Consider the following 19,102-nt stretch of genomic DNA (forward strand, 5'->3'; position numbering starts at 1 on the left):
CAATTCACTATTTACGAGAAAATCTCTTAGAGACTTGAGAGCCAATTAGCGTGCTGGCGCATGCTGGAAGGACCAAGGACTTTCTGCAGAAAGAAGGGTTACCTATCTACGATATCCAGCTGTTCATCTTGTCTCTCGCGCCGTTAGTGTAGTTTAGTCACAACACGTACCAAACAGTCCAAGTTAGCAATCGTTTATGTGAGACCACCGGTGAATCTATAGTAAGGCACCTGTTAGGTGGTCACTTTCAACCATCTCCCGTCATAGCAGACAAATCATCATCATCATCATCAGCCTATATTTATGTCCGCTGCAGGACGACGGCCTCTCCCTACGATCTCCAATTGCCCCTGTCTTGCGCCATAGCGTATTCCAACTTGCGACTGCCAATTTCCTAACCTCATCATCCCACCTGACTTTCTGCCGTCCTCGACTGCGCTTCCCTTCTCTTGGTATCCATTCTGTAACCCTAATGGTCCACCGGTTATCCATCCTACGCATTACATGGCCTGCCCAGCTCCATTTCTTCCGCTTAATGTCAACTAGAATATCGTGTACCCCCGTTTGTTCTCTGATCCACTCCGCTCTCTTCCTGTCTCTTAACGTTACTCCTAAGATTTTTCGTTCCATCGCTCTTTGTGCGGTCCTTAACTTGTTCTCGAGCTTCTTTGTTAACCTCCAAGTTTCTGCCCCATATGTTAGCACCGGTAGAATGCAATGATTGTACACTTTTCTTTTCAACGACAGTGGTAAGCTCCCAGTCAGGATTTGGCAATGCCTGCCGTATGCACTCCAACCCAATTTTATTCTTCTGTAAATTTCTTTCTCATGATCAGGGTCCCCTGTGAGTAATTGACCTAGATAAACATATTCCTTTACAGACTCTAGAGGCTGACTGGCGATCCTGAACTCTTGTTCCCTTGCCAGGATATTGAACATTGTCTTTGTCTTCTGCATATTCATCTTCAACCCAATTCTTGCACTTTCTCGATGAAGGTCCTCAATCATTTGTTGTAATTGCTCTCAATTGTTGCTCAATAGGACATAGTCATCTGCAAACCGAAGGTTGCTGAGATATTCGCCGTCGATCCTCACTCCTAATCCTTCCCAGTCTAAGAGCTTGAATACTTCTTCTAAGCATGCAGTGAATAGCATTGGAGAGATTGTGTCTCCTTGCCTGACCCCTTTCTTGATAGGTATCTTTCTACTTTTCTTCTGGAGAACCAAGGTAGCTGTGAAATCCTTGTAGATATTTGCTAAGATATTCACGTATGCCTCCTCTACTCCTTGATTACGCAATGCCTCTATGACTGCTGGTATCTCTACTGAATCGAATGCCTTTTCATAATCTATGAAAGCCATATAGACAGGTTGATTGTACTGCGCAGATTTCTCGATTACCTGATTGATGGCGTGGATATGGTCCATCGTAGAATATCCCTTCCTGAAGCCAGCCTGGTCTGTTGGTTGGCTGAAGTCAAGTGTTAACCTGATTCTATTGGAAATTATCTTGGTGAATATTTTATACAATACTGAAAGCAAGCTAATGGGTCTGTATTTCTTCAATTCTTTAACGTCTCCCTTCTTATGGATAAGTATAATGTTGGCGTTCTTCCAACTCTATGGTACACTTGAAGTTGTGAGGCATTGCGTATAAAGGGCCGCAAGCTTTTCAAGCATGATATCTCCTCCATCTTTGATTAAATATACTGTTATTCCATCTTCTCCAGGCACTTTTCCCCTGGTCATGTCTTTCAAGGCCCTTCTAACTTCATCGCTAGTTGAAGTAGAACGCCCGCCTCGGCTGTGGGAGGCTGTGGGTTCGATTCCCACCACCGCCGGGCACCCACTGGTTCAAAAGGGCACAAGCGTACCCCGGCCTGGCGTTCGGCTTCCTTCAGGGGTGATACGCTTGGGAAAGGAGCCTGCGCCCTGAATTCCCGTCAAAACCAACGTGAGCACGTTGGTTTTGTCTGCTAGCAGACAAATATCGGTTATTAAATGCTACTACATGGTAAATTCAACCAGAATTCAATCAATATCTAGACGCTCTAATTCACCCGTGCTTCGATAGCGCCTGATGTTCAATGCAGCTCTACACTGTTGTAACTGCATTTCTGAGAGCTCATCAACGTCTAGTATAAGAGGACGGTAGGCGTCAGTGGAAATGTATATTCCGCCTGCAGAACAAACACATATTTCATTCAACGCGAACGTGGCAAAAAAAGAAGGGAATCATTGAATACAACACCGGAACAAACTCTTCCTTTGGACAGGTCTATACAGAAACTTCTCCTCACTATGATAACACTATTTGCAGAGGTGATAATTGATATTTGTCTCATTTAGCAACTCAAACAATAATGCTGCGATTTACCAATCGATTATAGAATTACTTCTTGTAGTGATTTCTTGTCTTTAGCGAAACGGTGACAAACATTTTCATGAACCAGGTGAACTTTGGCGAACCAATCACCCTATAGCTTAGGCAATTATTCCACACAGTCTAATGCCCTCGGCATTGCTTTAATTATTGCTAACTGTACTATATCGGAGCTATTGACGCTTTGTGGTATGCAAATAATATTGAATCAGCAGCAAACATTTGCTACACTTCTTTTCTAGATACACTGCGTGTTTCTGTGGCGAAGTAACTGAACATTAATTTTGAAAGAAGTTTCGGAAATAATATACGATATGATTGTCACTCTAAGTTAATAGCCAGAACGAGCGAGGGAGCGAACGCCCCCCCCCCCCCCCCCCTTGTTCCCGCACATCCGTGCAACTCAGTGACGCAAGAGCTCACACATGACAATACCCCTTCCCCCCCCATCTCCTATCCCATGCCCCTCCCCTCAAATCAGTTGTCTGATAGCACGTGACCTCTTTCTTGGTGCCTTCCTTCGCCTACTCGCTACCAACGAGTGACCAACAGTACCGCCTCTCCCTTCCCACCTCTCCCCGCAATTCGGTTGTACTAAAGCTCACCCGCGATGGTACCCGCCCCTCCCCACAACTCACTTGTCCGAGAGCACGTGTCCTTTCCCTAGCTTCCCCGCAGCTAACGAGTGAGCAAGCGATCGGGCCACAGTCAGCTACACAAAGAAGTATCACCCCTCAATTCCTAATAGCGTAAAATTACACCACACTGCCCCAATGTCTAGACGCAACTTTAAAGAATTAAAAAAAAAACAAAAAAAAACATGGAGTATACGGAGTGCACAGTCAGTGTAGTATATTTCTGGCAGTTCCAGCTAGTACAAGTTTTGTTTAAGTTTGATGATGTCCTCATTCACTAATTGCTAGCTTGGATATGTGGGCCATCTTCAGCGAGAGCAAAACTTCGTTATAACGAAACGGGTTACACCGAAACAATAGATACAATTAAGTGAATTTCCCCTTGAAATTCCGATAGAGATTTCAAGGGAAACAAACCGAAAACACAACAATATTTTGCGCGCAACCTTCAGGTAAGAAAATTGTCAGAAATACCTGTTTATTTACAACAACGTTTCGCATGTTGCATGACGAGCCGCAGTCGTACGTTTATTTAATATATAGTTAGAGCCGAACTCATCTCTCGATTAGTGCTCATGGTAATGCGATTAGCATTCGAGCAATGTCATTCCGAGACTTCCGTTTCTTCGGTATCGTCCCACTTTGCTATGACAATTGCTTGCCGAGACCTCTCATGAAAAATGGCGGCATGGCCATGATTGCATGACGCTGACGCACTGACGACGTTGGAATGAAGAAGAATTAATGACGTCGATGGAAAGACAAAGGCGCTGTAACGACGACCTGACGGCTGTTGATGACGGCGAGTGGATGTCGACGATGGTATGGCGAGAACATTATGATGAAGCTTGAATGGTGACATGGCACGGCCACAGCGGCATGGCGACGACTCTATCGCAGTGGATGCATGACAGCGACTGTCTGACGACGAGGAAGGCTCAGAACGCTTGACGTAAGGCGAAGTACGCTAATCGCATTAAATAAATTTGCTAAAAAGCTATCTCCGGTGTCACAGTTGCTATGTATTTAGCTGCTACGCATTATGCATATTCCACGTTAATACGTGAGATGTTCTTTCTTTTTAATTTTATAAGGCTTCGAGAACTCGTTCTTTGTGTGTCATCAATCATATACATGTGGTAAGGGGTAATTTATGTAATTTCTTTAGTTATGGGATGAATTGATTTCGCTTTTCTTGGAAATGAGGCCCGCCTGGGGACGTAATTCACCTGCAGTGAAGTAATACCGGCAGTCTCTGAAGGTTCCTATTATGCTTTCTGATCAAAAGCGTTACCCACCGTATAACAATGCTACTACGCGCTACGTGTGAACCTATCTTTGTGTTCAGCCTGTTGCGAGCTGTTCGTGCTGCGATCATCTTGCAATTGTTGTATATGGGTCGGATGTCCTATGATCCACATGTCGCAGTGCTCCAAGCTTTATGTCGTGGCACAAATGTATGGCACATTTATCGTGTCGTCGGGTTCACGGGCAGCTATCGAAACAAGGGAAGATAGTCATAGCCCATAGTCTGGCCAATTTCAGTTATGATTTCAGCCTTCCAAGCACGAACGTCCAAAGCCTTATATTTCGTGGATTGCAGAAATAGTGATGGATTTTCGTAACTTCATCCCTTTATCTGGAAAGGTGTAAGCGCCCATCATGTTTTCGCCTGAAAAGTATCTCCATCCGCTGAGCTTCTTCAAGTATAGCTACGAGAAGTCACTGACAGGAGGCTGAAGTTGATTATTTGATTTTCTTGCTGTTCTTACCGGTAATTTGAATCCGTATTAGTTGCATTTTTATTCCGGCCTGTCTCTATTGCTGGTCGTACAAAGACGGAATATCACAGTTGCAAGTGCGAACCTATCAGCAAGGTAAGAAGTCGGAGGCACGACAAGGCTTTGGTGATTTTGGTTCCTCCATTTGAACAGTGATATGGCAACATGAATGCACATTGATAGCACAAAAATGAACACAATTGTAGCAAGACAACACGTCACACTGGGCGAGTGCACTTCAAGGCCTGGGGAAGAAACGTTCGTGTATAGGCTGAATATTTATTGATGCTACATTTATAATCTCATCGACACGTTCTAACGCAATCACGCAACCAGTTGTCTGAGTGACAGCCTTTCTAATGTTTAATATTCATAAATTCGTTTTAAAAACGTAAAACCATGCCAAGACGCCGCACGCAGCAGGTAAATGCCCTCGGTTGAGGTGTCATTCGCTAAAGTCTCGGTGGTCCCTTGCGAGGGGCGCTTAGTTCGTACACACCACCGTTCGTGCAATAGATATGCTGTTGGCCTGGTTCCCGCTGTCTGAAATTTGTCTTGATTTCTCAGCTTTATTTAGTTCCCTTCCACATAGTTCCCTTTCATTAGAAAGAGAAATGAAACACAAGTTTACCCTGCCCTTAGGTTCCCAGATACTTCCATAAATAAAAACAATTTCGCATCCCCATCGCTTTTCCTGGCTTCAAGGCCTATTGACGCTGCATTATACTATGTCCGGAGCTTCTGAGTGCCACTAAATCTTGCCTACATCATGCCACTTTTCATGCCGAATGTACGTTGTCGTTTGTTTTCATATTCATATAACTTTCAATTTTGAATGTATTGTGCGTCACAAACTCCCATGAAAACAAACTCCTTCATATTGCAACAACGCTGCAAGCCACATTGAGGAAGAAGAGCACGTGTTTTATGCTTGTCGGCTTTGCTAATTTAGCCGTCAACGCTAGCTAGCTCCCGCGCATTATAGAATGACGATAGCGTGGCATGAGCGTCGTGCAATGAGAGCACTCACAAGCGGTATACATTCTGAATCACTTCCATCCACTCGCACTACGACAGCTCTAAAAATGTGTAGATTAAAGGGTTCATTCAATAATCGCTGCTATGTGACTTTTTTTCCTGTTAAAAGCTACTCCATGGATGTTCCAATCAGGTGCCCTGAATAACACAAACAATTTCGCCCGTATTGAAATTATTATTATTAATTGTGTAAACGTATATAAACACCACAACGAGAGAAAAGAAGTGGGCCAGCGATTTTCTCTTAAAGGGACACTAAAGGCAAATATTATTTCAACGTGGACTGTTCTTCTTCTTCTTTCTGCGGTTTTACGTGCCAAAACAAGTTCTGATTATGAGGCACGCCGTAGTGGAGGGCTCCGGATTAATTTTGACCACCTGGGGTTCTTTAACTTGGACTGTTAAAATATCATAACAGAAACCTCGAAACGCTTGTTTCGTGCCAAGAAAAGACTTATTTTAGGAGAAAATTGCATCTGAATCGTCCGCGTGCCTCTAACGTAATTCAAATCGCCCGCCTGAGCGAGGAGTGGTGACGTCATGGCCATATAGTGACGTTGCGCCGCCGGTGAGTAAAACTACAGTGGCTACTGTAGTAAAACAGCGCCCGCCGATGGCGCTACAGTTTCTTTTGCGGAAAGCGCAAACGCGTGGCCAGAAACAGCCAAGATAGAGCCGACAGCAGTGCGAAAGCGGAAGTTTGGTGGCTAGCCACCATAGCGGAAGGCAAGGGGAGGAAGAAAGAGAAAGGCAGAACGCAGGGAGGTTAACGTTAATAACGTCCGGTTGGCTACCCTACACCGGGAGAATGGGAAAGGGGAACACAAAGGAGAGAGAGAGGAGGGAAGGAAAGAATGGGAATTAGCGGTTACTTCGCTGACGCGTGTGTTATTGCACTAATAGTCACAGACGTTGGCACAAACCCGAAAGGCAAGCGTGCGCCGAATTGTGAACACGGTGATCGTCGACGCTCGTCACAATGGAACAACTAGTTGACGACCCTGACAACGACACATTGGCTCGCGATGCTGGGCTCGATTTTAGCGATTTAAGCTCTGATGAGCGTGACATGCTGCTGAGGGCTCGCGCTGCCGGCGTCGTTGCCTACTACGACGGCGGCCTCGACACCGGCTCTTCCGAGCGCGAAATCAGTGAGGACTCCAGCAATGCGACGTCGAGCGACGAAGCTGGTCAGCGTCTGGACGTGCCGTCGCGACTCTCAAGCTGATAGCCAATTCAGGTGCGAGTTCAGCGAGCCAGCAACACCAGCGCACCACTGTGCTATAACGAAACTTCTGAAACTCGAAAGCGCGCGAGGTACAGAGTCGAGCGAAAACGACACCTTTTGACCGCCCGCATCGTTATCAAGCGTAACGCCATAAATGTATTTTTCTAAGAATCTTATATACGTAGACAAGTAGCATTTTCTTCCGTCTTATAATCCAACGAAACAATCTTTTTAATACGAGTGGTTTAGTACTAGTCACATTTTTTTTTTTGAGGAGTGCCTTCCTCATCGGGTAAGTACCGGAATGTCCCTGGGGAGTCTCTTATCACGTCCTGCATTTACCTCAAATTCTCAATTACTAAAGCTCTGTTCGCGATTATATTGACACCTTAGACGTTCTAGAGACGCTCTATCACTTTAGCTTGATTTTTATTTGACTTTAGTGTCCCTTTAAAAGAGACACCAAGCGCAGTCACTTGATGAGAGAAAAAAATGGAAAGAGAAAAAAAAAGAGTGATTACAAAGGTAAAAAAAGGTGAGGCACACCACAGCACATCACATCAGACGCGGAGTACGAGCATTACAGACGAGAGCCTATGACTGTGGTTGAGAAGACTTGTATTGCAGCTTTGTGAGTCTTGTATTGAGTTGAAGCACGACATTTCGAAAACAAGGAATGATTAATAAGCGGAGCTGGAGCGAGATGCAGCTGCTGCAGCTTGGTCGGCAGCCCCTAGCGGCAGCTGTGGAAATTTGTACATTATAACAGCACGTGCTCAAGCATGTCGCTTTAATGTCGACAAGTTGGGCACGAAGGGCTCTGTGCAAATCCTTGTCAGAGAATACAAGGCAAGCCTCGTACCAAGTAGGGGGTGACGTACGCAAGTGCGTACATCAAAGTATTGCAAGTGAAAAAAAAATCTGTGTACGCATTTGTGTGCGCGACCCCGGAGTCATGTTGGAGTGTTGCATTGTCGCCATACTGCTCTTATGCTCAAAATAAGAGTTGGCATTCTCCCGTCGTCGCTTCTGGGATACTATCGCGCTATTCGCTTGTCATGTACATCCCTCGATGAATACCTGCATCCCAGTGGTGGGCGTCTAGATCAGGCAAATCTCGACTTTGATAGGAGAAGCTTATAGGACTGATAGGAAGGCTTAGTGTTCCCTGCAATTTTAACAGCCGAGCTCTTTAAGCTCTTGGTTAGGCCGCATAGTGCGAACAAAAAACTGCGCCTGGCAATGACGTCGCCGCGCGTTTCCTAACAAAGACTCGCACAGCTGGTGCGAGGCGTTGCTAGGCGACGCACGTGACGTCATCGCTCGGCAAGAATGCCATGCTCTCCTAGGTTAGCCTCGCCACAGCGCGAGGCGTGGCCGACGTATCCGGCGTTCGTCGGCGTGCCCCTGCTGCAGCCGACTTCGAGATGCGACATGCTGCATTTCGCACCGGCCTCGTCACCCAGAGTGGACCGGATTCGCGGCTCGTCGAGCAAGATGGGCTGGTGGATAGCCGTGATTATGGAAGGCGCGAACACCGACCCCTCCATAGTCCGACGTGTGCGCCGCACCGCGCCGCCTAGATGTATGCGCATTTTATACGAATCTAGGAGTTTCAGGATGATACGAAACATCGAACTCACTGCACGTGCCGTTACCAGTATCCATCAGCCCATCTTGCGTGACAAGACGCGGATGCGGCCCATTCTGGGTGACGAGGCCGGCGCGAAATGCAGCATGTCCGCATTTCGACGCCGGCTGCATGCCGGGGCACGCCGACGAACGCCGGATACGTCGGCCACGCCTCGCGCCCGACTATATAGAGTGCTGCGCTTTCGCTGGCGTGGCGTCCCCGTGCCGAGCGCGCTCGCGCGTCAGCGCTACGTCGGACTGTAAAGTGGCCTTTACAACCCGAGTATAGTACCGATACTCGGGGTCGGCTAAGTTTGGCTAAGAACCCGGCAAGCCAAACCAAGTTAATCAAAGGAAAGCAAAGACAAAGCTAAGAACCAGCCAAGCCAAACCAAGTTAAGCAAAGGAAAGCAAAGTTAAAGCTAGGGAAGGGCCACCAGCTTCGCCTGTTTGCCCAGTCTTCAGCACCACTTAGTGTGAAGCTGCCCCTAATTGTTTATTTCGTTTGCGAGTGATGATAAGTTATAGGGAAACCAGAAAGCTAATTTTGTTTAGACGGAAAAAGTATTTCAACTCTTTTCGTTAATTTCATGTTCTAAAGGATGACGTCAGTGTGAGGTCGTGGTTTTCCAAGTATTTGTGTCGTATTAATGTCGCGTCCGCTAAGTGAATGAAAGTTCATGAAATTTTACATGTTGAAACTTTGGCTCGTTCGAAACACAATGCAGTCCACTTTTACAGCTAAAGAATTACCTAGGCCATATCACACGCCTCCAAAATCCACAGCATCATGGTGAGTTAGTGCGGGAACCTTCAGGCGTCGTCGCCGACGGTCTTTTGCTTATTGCGCCTTCTCTGTCTTACTGCGCGTGTTGTCACGATAAGAGTTGCGTTTTATTTGTTTGTTTGTTTTGTGGAGAGTAAATTACCAATGCAGGTAAACTCATTGTTCTGTTTTGTATCTCTTTAAAGTTACTGTCATGTTTACAGCGGAGCTGTTTAACAGGGCCCTGAACCACCCCTCGGTCTTGGTGAAATAACATAGTCCGCGGATAGCATACGCTGCTGTGAACATCTCAGCCAAGTTTTGCTCTCGTAGGCGGTGCATGGAGCTCGCAAGCGTAGCTGCGAAGTTACCTAAGGTTTCTCTCAAACGCTCTCGTTTCAACAGAAGCATGATCCTCACTCTCTCCTGTGTGCTTTATTACGTAATAAAGCACATTCCGATACGCGGCTGCTAGGGTCGCTGCGGTCGGCTACACCGCGGCCGCCGCGGGGTGCCGCCACGAGTCCACTGGCTGCTCGCTGTGGACGACCACGTTTGGCTTACGTTTAGCGCGTCGTATACGCACCAAAATCGGAAGTCCGTGGCGTCTACGTTAACATCCAAAATGAAATTTGAACTGCGCGCCACGGTGACATTTCGAAGGCGGAGCGTTGTGAGCCCGGCCCACCCCGCCGTAGCCTTCGCAGTGCAAGGCATTGAAAGAGGAAGGGCAGCACAGCGGAGGCCGTGTTTGATTGCCAATTACTGCACTTCTGCTGAACGCAATGAAATAGTTTTTGCGGCAAAATATTTCTAAAATAGCCTATTTTCACTTCAAATGTTGTTCTCCACTTCGATAAAAAGTGGTTCAGGGCCCCTTTAAGCCGAGCGTTAGTCCGTAACGCGCGAACAGAAAATGAGGGCTGATCCTGATCCTGGCGGTTGTGCAGAAAGGGTCCAAGCGCAATAGCACATACCCGTGTGAACTAGCGAAGCTGAGCCTGGATAAGTCTAGCTAAGCATGGTTGGGACTACTTAAGCTTAGTCAGTCATTGATAACCAATCGATAGCCAATCAATAGCTAATCTATAATCGATCAATAATCAATATATTTCGGAAAATGCTGGGGATGACTTGGTAGCACTTAGCCTAGCCCAAATACGTAGCCAATACCTTGCGATAGCCACTCGATACCCAATCAATGGCTAATAAATAATCAATCAATAAATTCCGGGAAATGCTGGTATAGTGCTTAGCCTAGCCCAAAAGTCAGGACTAGCTAGGTGCCCATCAGCTCATCTGTGTCTTTAGCATTGCACCTCCAGTGCAAGCTACGCTAATTTTTTTTTTTCTTCTTTTAAGTTAAGCCCGTTGCCCTGGCCAAACTACAAATGTCCATGATCTGTCAGCGCAATAACTAAAGGCGAAAAAAGAAGAGACGATCACAAGCACTGTCTATCAACTGAAGCTTTAAGGCAAATGTCACCGAGATCAAAATTAGAATAAATATAGGAAAGCTATGGCAAATCTGTATGCGAAGTTAAATGCGGGTGCATAAAATACAGCCTTTACAAAAAATTCGTACACGTTCCAAATGGTCATGCGGCCATTGATTGATTGATTGATTGATTGATTGATTGATTGATTGATTGATTGATTGAGTGAGTGAGTGAGTGAGTGAGTGAGTGAGTGAAGGTTATTGGAGGTCCGGCGAGGACACGAACTAGTCGCGCACCCCGCTAGTCGCACGTCGCAACCGGCATTATCGTCATGCTTCTCAATGTTCCGAGATAACTAGCTCTACATTACACCAAGTTTATATTTGGTCGATAAGAGGTCATGTGAAATGCAATGTGTACCACAACCGTAACGTTGTTCGCCTAATTAAAAGCGTTGCAAATAAGTACTAAACTGTCTGTTTCTATTGCGATAGCAATTATATGGACACTCCAAAGCAGATTGCTGCCGTCAGCGTCGCCGTCGTCGTCACCGTCGCCGTGAGGTTCCATATGACGTCAATGGAAATGAAATCGTCTCCCCGCGCCGAACGCTGTATGTGCGCGTGAAAGGGCGCGAGGGACGCGCGCTTTCACGGGGAGTGAACCCACGGCGGAGAACAAACGCGCGTTCTGCGCCGTGCTCTCTTAAGGACTGCAGAAGTAGGCGTCTCTTTCCTCCTTTACAATCACCATATATGTAGAGCAAACGCGCCTTGTTCCGACGCGCGAAAGGTCGTTGGGGGGGGGGGGGGGGTTGAGGGAAGGGAGGCGAAGCTTAGCTGCGGCACCAAGTGCCTATTTATATCAGAGGCTCTTGCAACAGTCACCAACGCCGCACGCATTTTGTGCGAACGCGGGCAAAACGCCGACGGCGTCGACAACAGTTTTGCGCGTTGCTGGTGCTGCTGCATGTCCAAATTTATACAGCTGATAAAACTACTAACCTTACTCCGTATAGCTCTCTACAAATTTGCTATCGCAATTGATGCTTCGCCTTTGCGGTGAAACTGCAACAATTTTTTCTCTGATTTTTCTTTCTTTGTTCTACGAGGTCCGTAGTAGGTTTACCGGTATCCTTGTGGAACTAAACAAGGGCCCTTTTTTATATTTGTTTAAGTTTAGAGGCAGGTTATGGGCGATATGTTGGCGAAGTTCAATGTGTGTGTACGAATTACGGCCACAGCAGTAAATTACGCATGCAAGCAATCTGGAGCATTATAAGTGCGATTTCCAAATAATGCAGAATTCATCCTAGGGCCCTGGGAAAACTACGAATACAAACGAGATCAAATTTAGCAAGAAAGGTAAAAGGAAGTGGGTGACACTATGGCCAGTTTTCTAGCCAAATAAAATGTGCATGGATCAATGACTGCGTATTTGATAGTTCTTTAACAAGGTCTCGAACATGTTCTACGCAGACAAGGTTTGATGCGGGCCAGTTATATACGGGTAACCTTTTAAAGTCTGTGATTTAATTACACTCGACTAAAATTCCAAAGCCGCCTGCTCGAAAGAAATAGCTTCGCTGGAAATTGGGTTACGATTCTGCAAGGTAACACAAGTCTGATGTCTTTTATTTTTTTCTGTGCTTCTTTTTGCTCTATGCCCTGCAGGGTGGGTAAGCCTTATGCTCCCGCGGAGGCATTCGCCAGCCTCTCCCTTGACTTCTTTTTTAAAGACGATAGTCTTTCTTGAGGAACTTAAACGCTGAAAATTTGGTCTGTCTGTCTGTCTGTTTCTCTGTCTGTCACCCGATTCAGCCACCCGGCCAAAGTTGGACCACTTGCTTACCGCCCACACTACTTAAACTGGTACGGCTGTTCATACTTGTGAACGTTATCGATCACAAAGTAAATATTACGCATATCTGAGGCGCAACATCACTAGGTAAGTATTAGGAGGTGTGTTCCTTTAATAGAAAATACATAGATACGTAACTCTAAAGACCCTAGTTTCTTAAGCTGCGCTGAAAATGCCATGCTATGCGCGCCGACGAACGACGTTCCCCGACTGCACGCCGAAGAGCGCCCTCTGCCATGGAGGAAGGAAACCCTCTGCACAAGCTCATGTTTCCCGATGTATTGCCAGATGGCGTCCATGTCTCACGCAGCGCCTCCTCAATTTTATCCATGCCAGCCAGATGCGGCCGATTCAACATAAAGGAAGCGCTGTCTGAGGCAGGGCAAAACATAAATGGCAGCTTGATGAAAAAAGTTGTCGCAGTTTCACCTGAAAGGCGAAGCATCAATTCCGATAGCAAATTTGTAGAGAGCTATACGGAGTAATAATATTAGCTTTATCAGCTGTATAAACTTGGACATGCAGCAGCACCGGCAACACGCAGAACTGTTGTCGACGCCGTCGGCGTTTAGCCCGCGTTCGCTCAAAATGCGTGCGGCGTTGGTGACTGTTGCCGGAGCCTCTGACATAAATAGGCACTTGGTGCCGCAGCTAAACGTCGCCTCCCTTCCCTCCCCCCTTCCCCCCCCCCGCGTCGGAAGAAGGTGCGTTTGCTCTACATATATGGTGATTGTAAAGGAGGAAAGAGACGCCTACTTCTGCAGCCCTTAAGGGAGCACGGCGCAGAACGCGCGTTTGTTCTCCGCCGTGCGTTCACTCCCCGTGAAAGCGCGCGCCCCTCGCGCCCTTTCACTCGCACATACAGCGTTCGGCGGCGCGCGGCGACGATTTCATCTCCATTGACGTCATACGCAACCTCACGGCGACGGCGATGGCAGAAATCTGCTTTTGAGTGTCCATATAATTGCTATCGCAATAATAATGCGGTAAAATGAAATCTGTTCAAACAAACCTCCACTGCATTTATCATGCCAGGACGCAAATGGTACGAGAACAGCATCACGGGTGGCCGCGGATCAGACCAGCACTCATGTAGTACGGCCGGCAGAAGACTATCGTCTTTCGACGGCATTTGCAGCGAAGCACGCAGATACGCGGCAAATTTTTTTTCTTTCTATTTGCTTGTGCAACATAATTTCAAACCAAATAATAATGATGACTGCCTACAACTTCCATATTTATCATTGCAGGAGCTTGGAACAGCAGTATTTGTTCCCTGACTGAATTGGTCAAGAGCGCCCTCGTGGCCCTGGAGTGCCTTCTTCTTGAGGACGAGACACAGATACGAGGAATTGTGTGCGTCGACGACCTTGCCGGATTGGGGATGCAGCATATTATGGAGATGACACCGAGATTCCTTCGATTGATCGTCGCTCTTGCTCAGGCAAGTTTAACTGTTTAGAAAAAGTGGTGTTTTGGATCAACCACACAAGGCTGACGACTCCTAAATTTTGCACTGTTCGCCTGTTAGTGGTTACATTGAGTTGCACTTACACGTCACAGGTGTCGTGACTCCTTTACACGTGTTTCGTTCTCATTGTTGTGTCCACCTTAGGAGGAAACTTTAGCTCGAGGCTTCCTTTCTAAATACATAGAAAAGGAGAAATTGTTCTTCTCAGCAACCAATGCGTCGAATTGGATGATGTTTGTTACAGTTCAAAAAAAAAAAAAGTTCAAATCTAGTGACTGTAGTAAGCAAATTTTCGATTCAGACCACCGATATTTTTATAACATTTTTTTTTCTCTTAAGCTTCCTTTTAAGACAATCAATCTAAACCAGCATTCCAAAAAAAGGAAAAGGCAGAGTTCCTCAATATCTTATTAGCTCCTATTTCCCCGCACTGAGCACTTCAAGAACATCCTTTTCCATAAACTTCTCCCTAATTGAAGTCTATAAGCATCTAATGTGTTTAATTATAATACTAATACGGAAATAAAAAATTGACGGAAATGGGCCCTTCAAGTATGCGATATTTATGTTTCATGTTTTTGGTATCGTTGTATTACTGCATAGTTTGATACGACATCGTGGTTGAATTTAATTATTCTGAAGAAGGTTGCCCTGTTGTCCTCTAAGTGAACATGTTAAGAGACCAAGAGCGGAACGTTTGTACAGAAGGGTTTCAAATTCTTTCTTTTTGTTTTAACACGACAGTGTTTTATCCCGGCTTTCACGACTGATTTCCGGCGGCGGATGTAACGGATGTTAGTCGCCATCTAGGAGCGGTGAAGTGAAGCACTGCATTGTGACAGTAACGAGCGCCGAGAGGGAGCGCTTCGGTAGTACGTCACAGCACAGCGGAGGGTCCAACGCGGTGTAGCCATAGAATAAAGAACCAAGTGTAAACGTTTGGCTTTCTGACTTTGTAAACTCGTCATTTTCAACGAAAAAAATTGTCGCAGTTTCACCTGAAAGCATCCATTGCGATAGCAAATTTGTAGAGAGCTATACGGAGTAATGATAGTAGCTTTATCAGGTGTATACCCTTGGATATGCAGCAGCACCGGCAACACGCAGAACTGGTGTCGACGCCGTCGGCGTTTTGCCCGCGTTCGCACAAAATGCGTACCGCGTTGGTGACTGTTGCCGGAGCCTCTGATATAAATAGGCACTTGATGCCGCAGCTAAACGTCGCCTCCCTTCCCTTCCCCTCCCCCCCCCCCCATCCCCGCAACGATCTTTCGCGCAGGAAGAAGGTGCGTTTGTTCTACATATACTGGTGATTGTAAAGGAGGAAAAGAGACTTCTGCAGCCCTTAAGGGAGCACGGCGCAGAACGCGCGTTTTTTCTTCGCCATGCGTTCACTCCCCGTGAAAGCGCGCGTCCCTCGCGCCCTTTCACTCGCACATACAGCGTTCGGCGCGCGGCGACGATTTCATCTCCACTGACGTCATACGGAACCTCACGGCAACGGCGACGGCGACGGCAACGACGACGGCGACGCCGACGGCAGAAATCTGCTTTGGAGTGTCCATATAATTGCTATCGCAATAATACTGTGCAGTGAATAATAAAATAAACATTATAAAAGTGTCCAACGGCAGGATTCGAATCGATGACCTCTAGTACAGAAGTTTGACATTAAAACCATGAAGCCATGGATGCCTTTTTTTCTTTATTGTCTCATTTGCAAACTTATCTCATTTATCAATACCCGCGTTCAAAAAACTAGCACGGGAAAAGCATATGTAACATTTACCAACCAGCATGATTGCAATAGCATCAAAATTCTCTTAAATTTGTCAAGCATTCTAATCTCGACAACCATTCCGGGGGGCATTCATGGGCTTTCTGCACCTCCAGAAAGGCGTTTATGCTTTCTCGGAAGTACATTCGGGCAGGTCGTGCATCGGGGTCACAGTAATAACCAGTCGTTGGCCTTCACAGCCTCTGGCTGTGAAGGCCAACGAGCATTACTAGATCAAAAGTCGTCGTTTTCTATCGCTAGATATCTGATACCATGGGATCTAGAGGGAGTTCTTTTTATTGCGATAGCAACTATATGGACACTCCAAAGCATATTTCTGCCGTCGGCGTCGCCGTCGTCGTCGCCGTCGCCGTCGCCGTTTTAACTGCCCTTTGTAAAACATCCCAAAAGCTAGAACACTCCTTCCCAACAATGCAGCAAAACGTGGTTAATTGTTTCGGGTTGTTTACAGATTAATGCAATGCGTTCCCCACGGTGCAAAAAAAGAAAAACCTTTTCTTTCAGAACTGTCTTTACTGAAAGCCGTTCCTGTATGAACATTGAATAAAAAACACAAATTTTTACCCCTGGTGCAATTTGCATACACTTAACCCTTTTTAGTACATTCTGGCCCTGGCTACCTCTGTAAAGGTAGCCAGGGCTACCTTTACAGGTAAAGGAACAGGAAATTCAGTATCGCACAGATCCCTATACAGCTTTTTTCTTTGGACAGAACTCACATAATCTTTCTTTTTTTTTTTCTTTATTGTACTACGCCATGGACGCATGCACCGACACGAGGCTTAAAACGCCCTTATCAATTTCTCGCGGGCAAGTCAGTGTGTTAAGACGCCTGGCGCGTTTGACCGCCGTTCGCCAACAGGATGCCGCGCGCGAAGCGAACATGCAAACTGTTGCCGTCCCGCAAATCGTGCGCCTTTCTCTGTAGCGGACCGTGAGTTCATGAAGCAAACACGCAACAGCTTCTGTGAAGACACTTTTCACTTTCGTGTTCTACCAATTCCCATGAAAGAGGGATCAACCACCAATTTTTTACAGCCAAGCTGTTAAGGGCTCACTCTTCGATGGTCGCGTCCGGCAATAGAAAAAAAAATGTGGTTGATCCCTCTTATATAGGAATCGGTATAGAACACGAAAGTGAAACGTGTCTTCGCAGAAGTAGTGTAATGTTTATTGCACATTGATATATAATGTCTATTGGTGTTTTGTGGCTAAAGCGCCCTTAGGCGTTGATGCACCCACGCTGACGCCTGGTGGCACGTCTCCTCCATCACGACTACCAACGTCGATGACCATGAGCAACCGTCGTGCATATGGAAGCTGCACTACGCTGCACACGCTAGCACAACGCGAAAGACGAAGCACGTAACTGACACACTAATACAACGCGCAAGACAAAGCACGTAACTGAATCGTCACCGAGTCAAATCAGCGCGTACAGCGCGTCGTAATTGCAGCCTCCGCGATCAACTTCAGAAACATTTCAGAGCTAATTGCGGAGGCCACGCTCCGCTGTGCTGAGTACGGTGAACGCCACCTAGGTGGCGTTGGTAGTGCTTCTTGATGCCAGCGTCCCTTCGAATGCTGGCATCGAGGCGTCGTAGTGCTGAGACCACCGAAGCGTTCACTGTCGGTGCGCGTTAGTGTCATAATGCAGTACTTCTCTTTTCTGCTCGTAGGCGGCGGCACCGCCCCGAGCAAGAGCGCGGGTACACGGAGGAATGTTAGATATATAAGGCGCGTCTGTGTAGCTCTCTGCAAATGCGTTTGTGGCGCAATGGGTTAAACGCTCGGCGATCTATCGTCGCGGACCGAGAGGTCGTGGGTTCGATTTCCAAATTTTGCATGTTTGTGGAACTTTTTCTTCTGGTTTCTTTCTTTGTATGTTCTATGACGTATTTCCGTGACGGAAATACGTCAGTGAAGTCTTGGTGGACCCCGGCATAAAACACTTTCGTGTTAAAAACTCTCATTGGTCGTATGCTGTATGTGCGAGTGAAAGCACGCAAGGGCGAGAGACGCGCGCTTTCACGGGGAGCGAACGCACAGTGGAGAGCAAACGTGACTTATGTCCGAGTGAAAGCGCGCGAGGCCGAGGGACGCACGCTTGCACGGGGAGCGAACGCAGGGCGAAGAGCAAACGTGACTTAGTAAGTGGTTCGTTGGGAAAGGGAAAGGTTGTCAAACGCTACTTCCCAGTGGAAGGGGAGCGGTGGGCGAGGAGGGCATCGAGACACCCTAGACTGTGCGTGTGCGTGCCCGCTCTCCCACTGCGCGCCTCTGCCGCCTGTGCCGCGGACTCTCTCTGGGATCTCGCCCGCCTCTCCCCTAACAGTGTCGACAACGGCGTTTAGATGGCGCTGAGCCGTGCTCCCTCAAGGGCTGCAGAAGATAGCGCCAACCTTTCCCTTTCCCTCAAGAACCACTTACCACCGTTCCATCACGCAGCCAGCGTTTTGACAGCGGTTGTGTGCGGTCACACAAACAACGCGCACACTCGTCGACGGCGACGGCGTTTTGCCCGCGTTCGCAGGGGACGCGCGCGGCGTCGGTAGTGTGTTTATGAAGAACGTGCGAACATTTGCCGTACACCCTATGGCGGTGTACCGTACGACCATAAGGCTATGGTCCCTGTGGTCACTAAATAAATGAAAACCACTGGATCATATAAATGTCTCATTATTTAATAGTTCAAAAAAGTTGTCGCAGTTGCACCTGAAAGGCGAAGCATCAATTGCGATAGCAAATTCGTAGAGAGCTATGTGGAGTAATGATATTAGCTTTATCAGCTGTATAAACTTGGACATGCCGCAGCACCGGCAACACGCAGAACTGTTGTCGACGCCGTCGGCGTTTTGCCCGCGTTCGCTCAAAATGCGTGCGGCGTTGGTGACTGTTGCCGGAGCCTCTGATATGATAAGTGGTTCTTGAGGGAAAGGGAAAGGTTGGCGCTATCTTCTGCAGCCCTTGAGGGAGCACGGCTCAGCGCCAACGTAAATAGGCACTTGGTGCCGCAGCTAAACGTCTCCTCCCATCCCTCCCACTCCCCCCCCTCCCCCACGGCCTCTCGC

At 47.2% G+C, this 19,102-nt stretch overlaps 1 protein-coding gene across 4 annotated transcripts in view; it reads left to right on the forward strand.

Annotated features, from left to right (window-relative positions):
- The window catches only part of LOC119450577 (alpha-tocopherol transfer protein-like), a 65,921-nt gene that overhangs the window by 19,307 nt on the left and 27,512 nt on the right, over positions 1-19,102 (forward strand). For all 4 annotated transcript variants that reach the window (XM_049665992.1, XM_049665990.1, XM_049665991.1 and 1 more), the window contains one exon: positions 14,013-14,206. In XM_049665992.1, the coding sequence (XP_049521949.1) occupies positions 14,013-14,206 (194 nt within the window). The remainder of the gene's footprint in view (positions 1-14,012; positions 14,207-19,102) is intronic.

This window comes from Dermacentor silvarum, chromosome 4 (assembly GCF_013339745.2).
Source record: "Dermacentor silvarum isolate Dsil-2018 chromosome 4, BIME_Dsil_1.4, whole genome shotgun sequence".
In the NCBI taxonomy this organism is placed as follows: Eukaryota; Metazoa; Arthropoda; class Arachnida; order Ixodida; family Ixodidae; genus Dermacentor; species Dermacentor silvarum.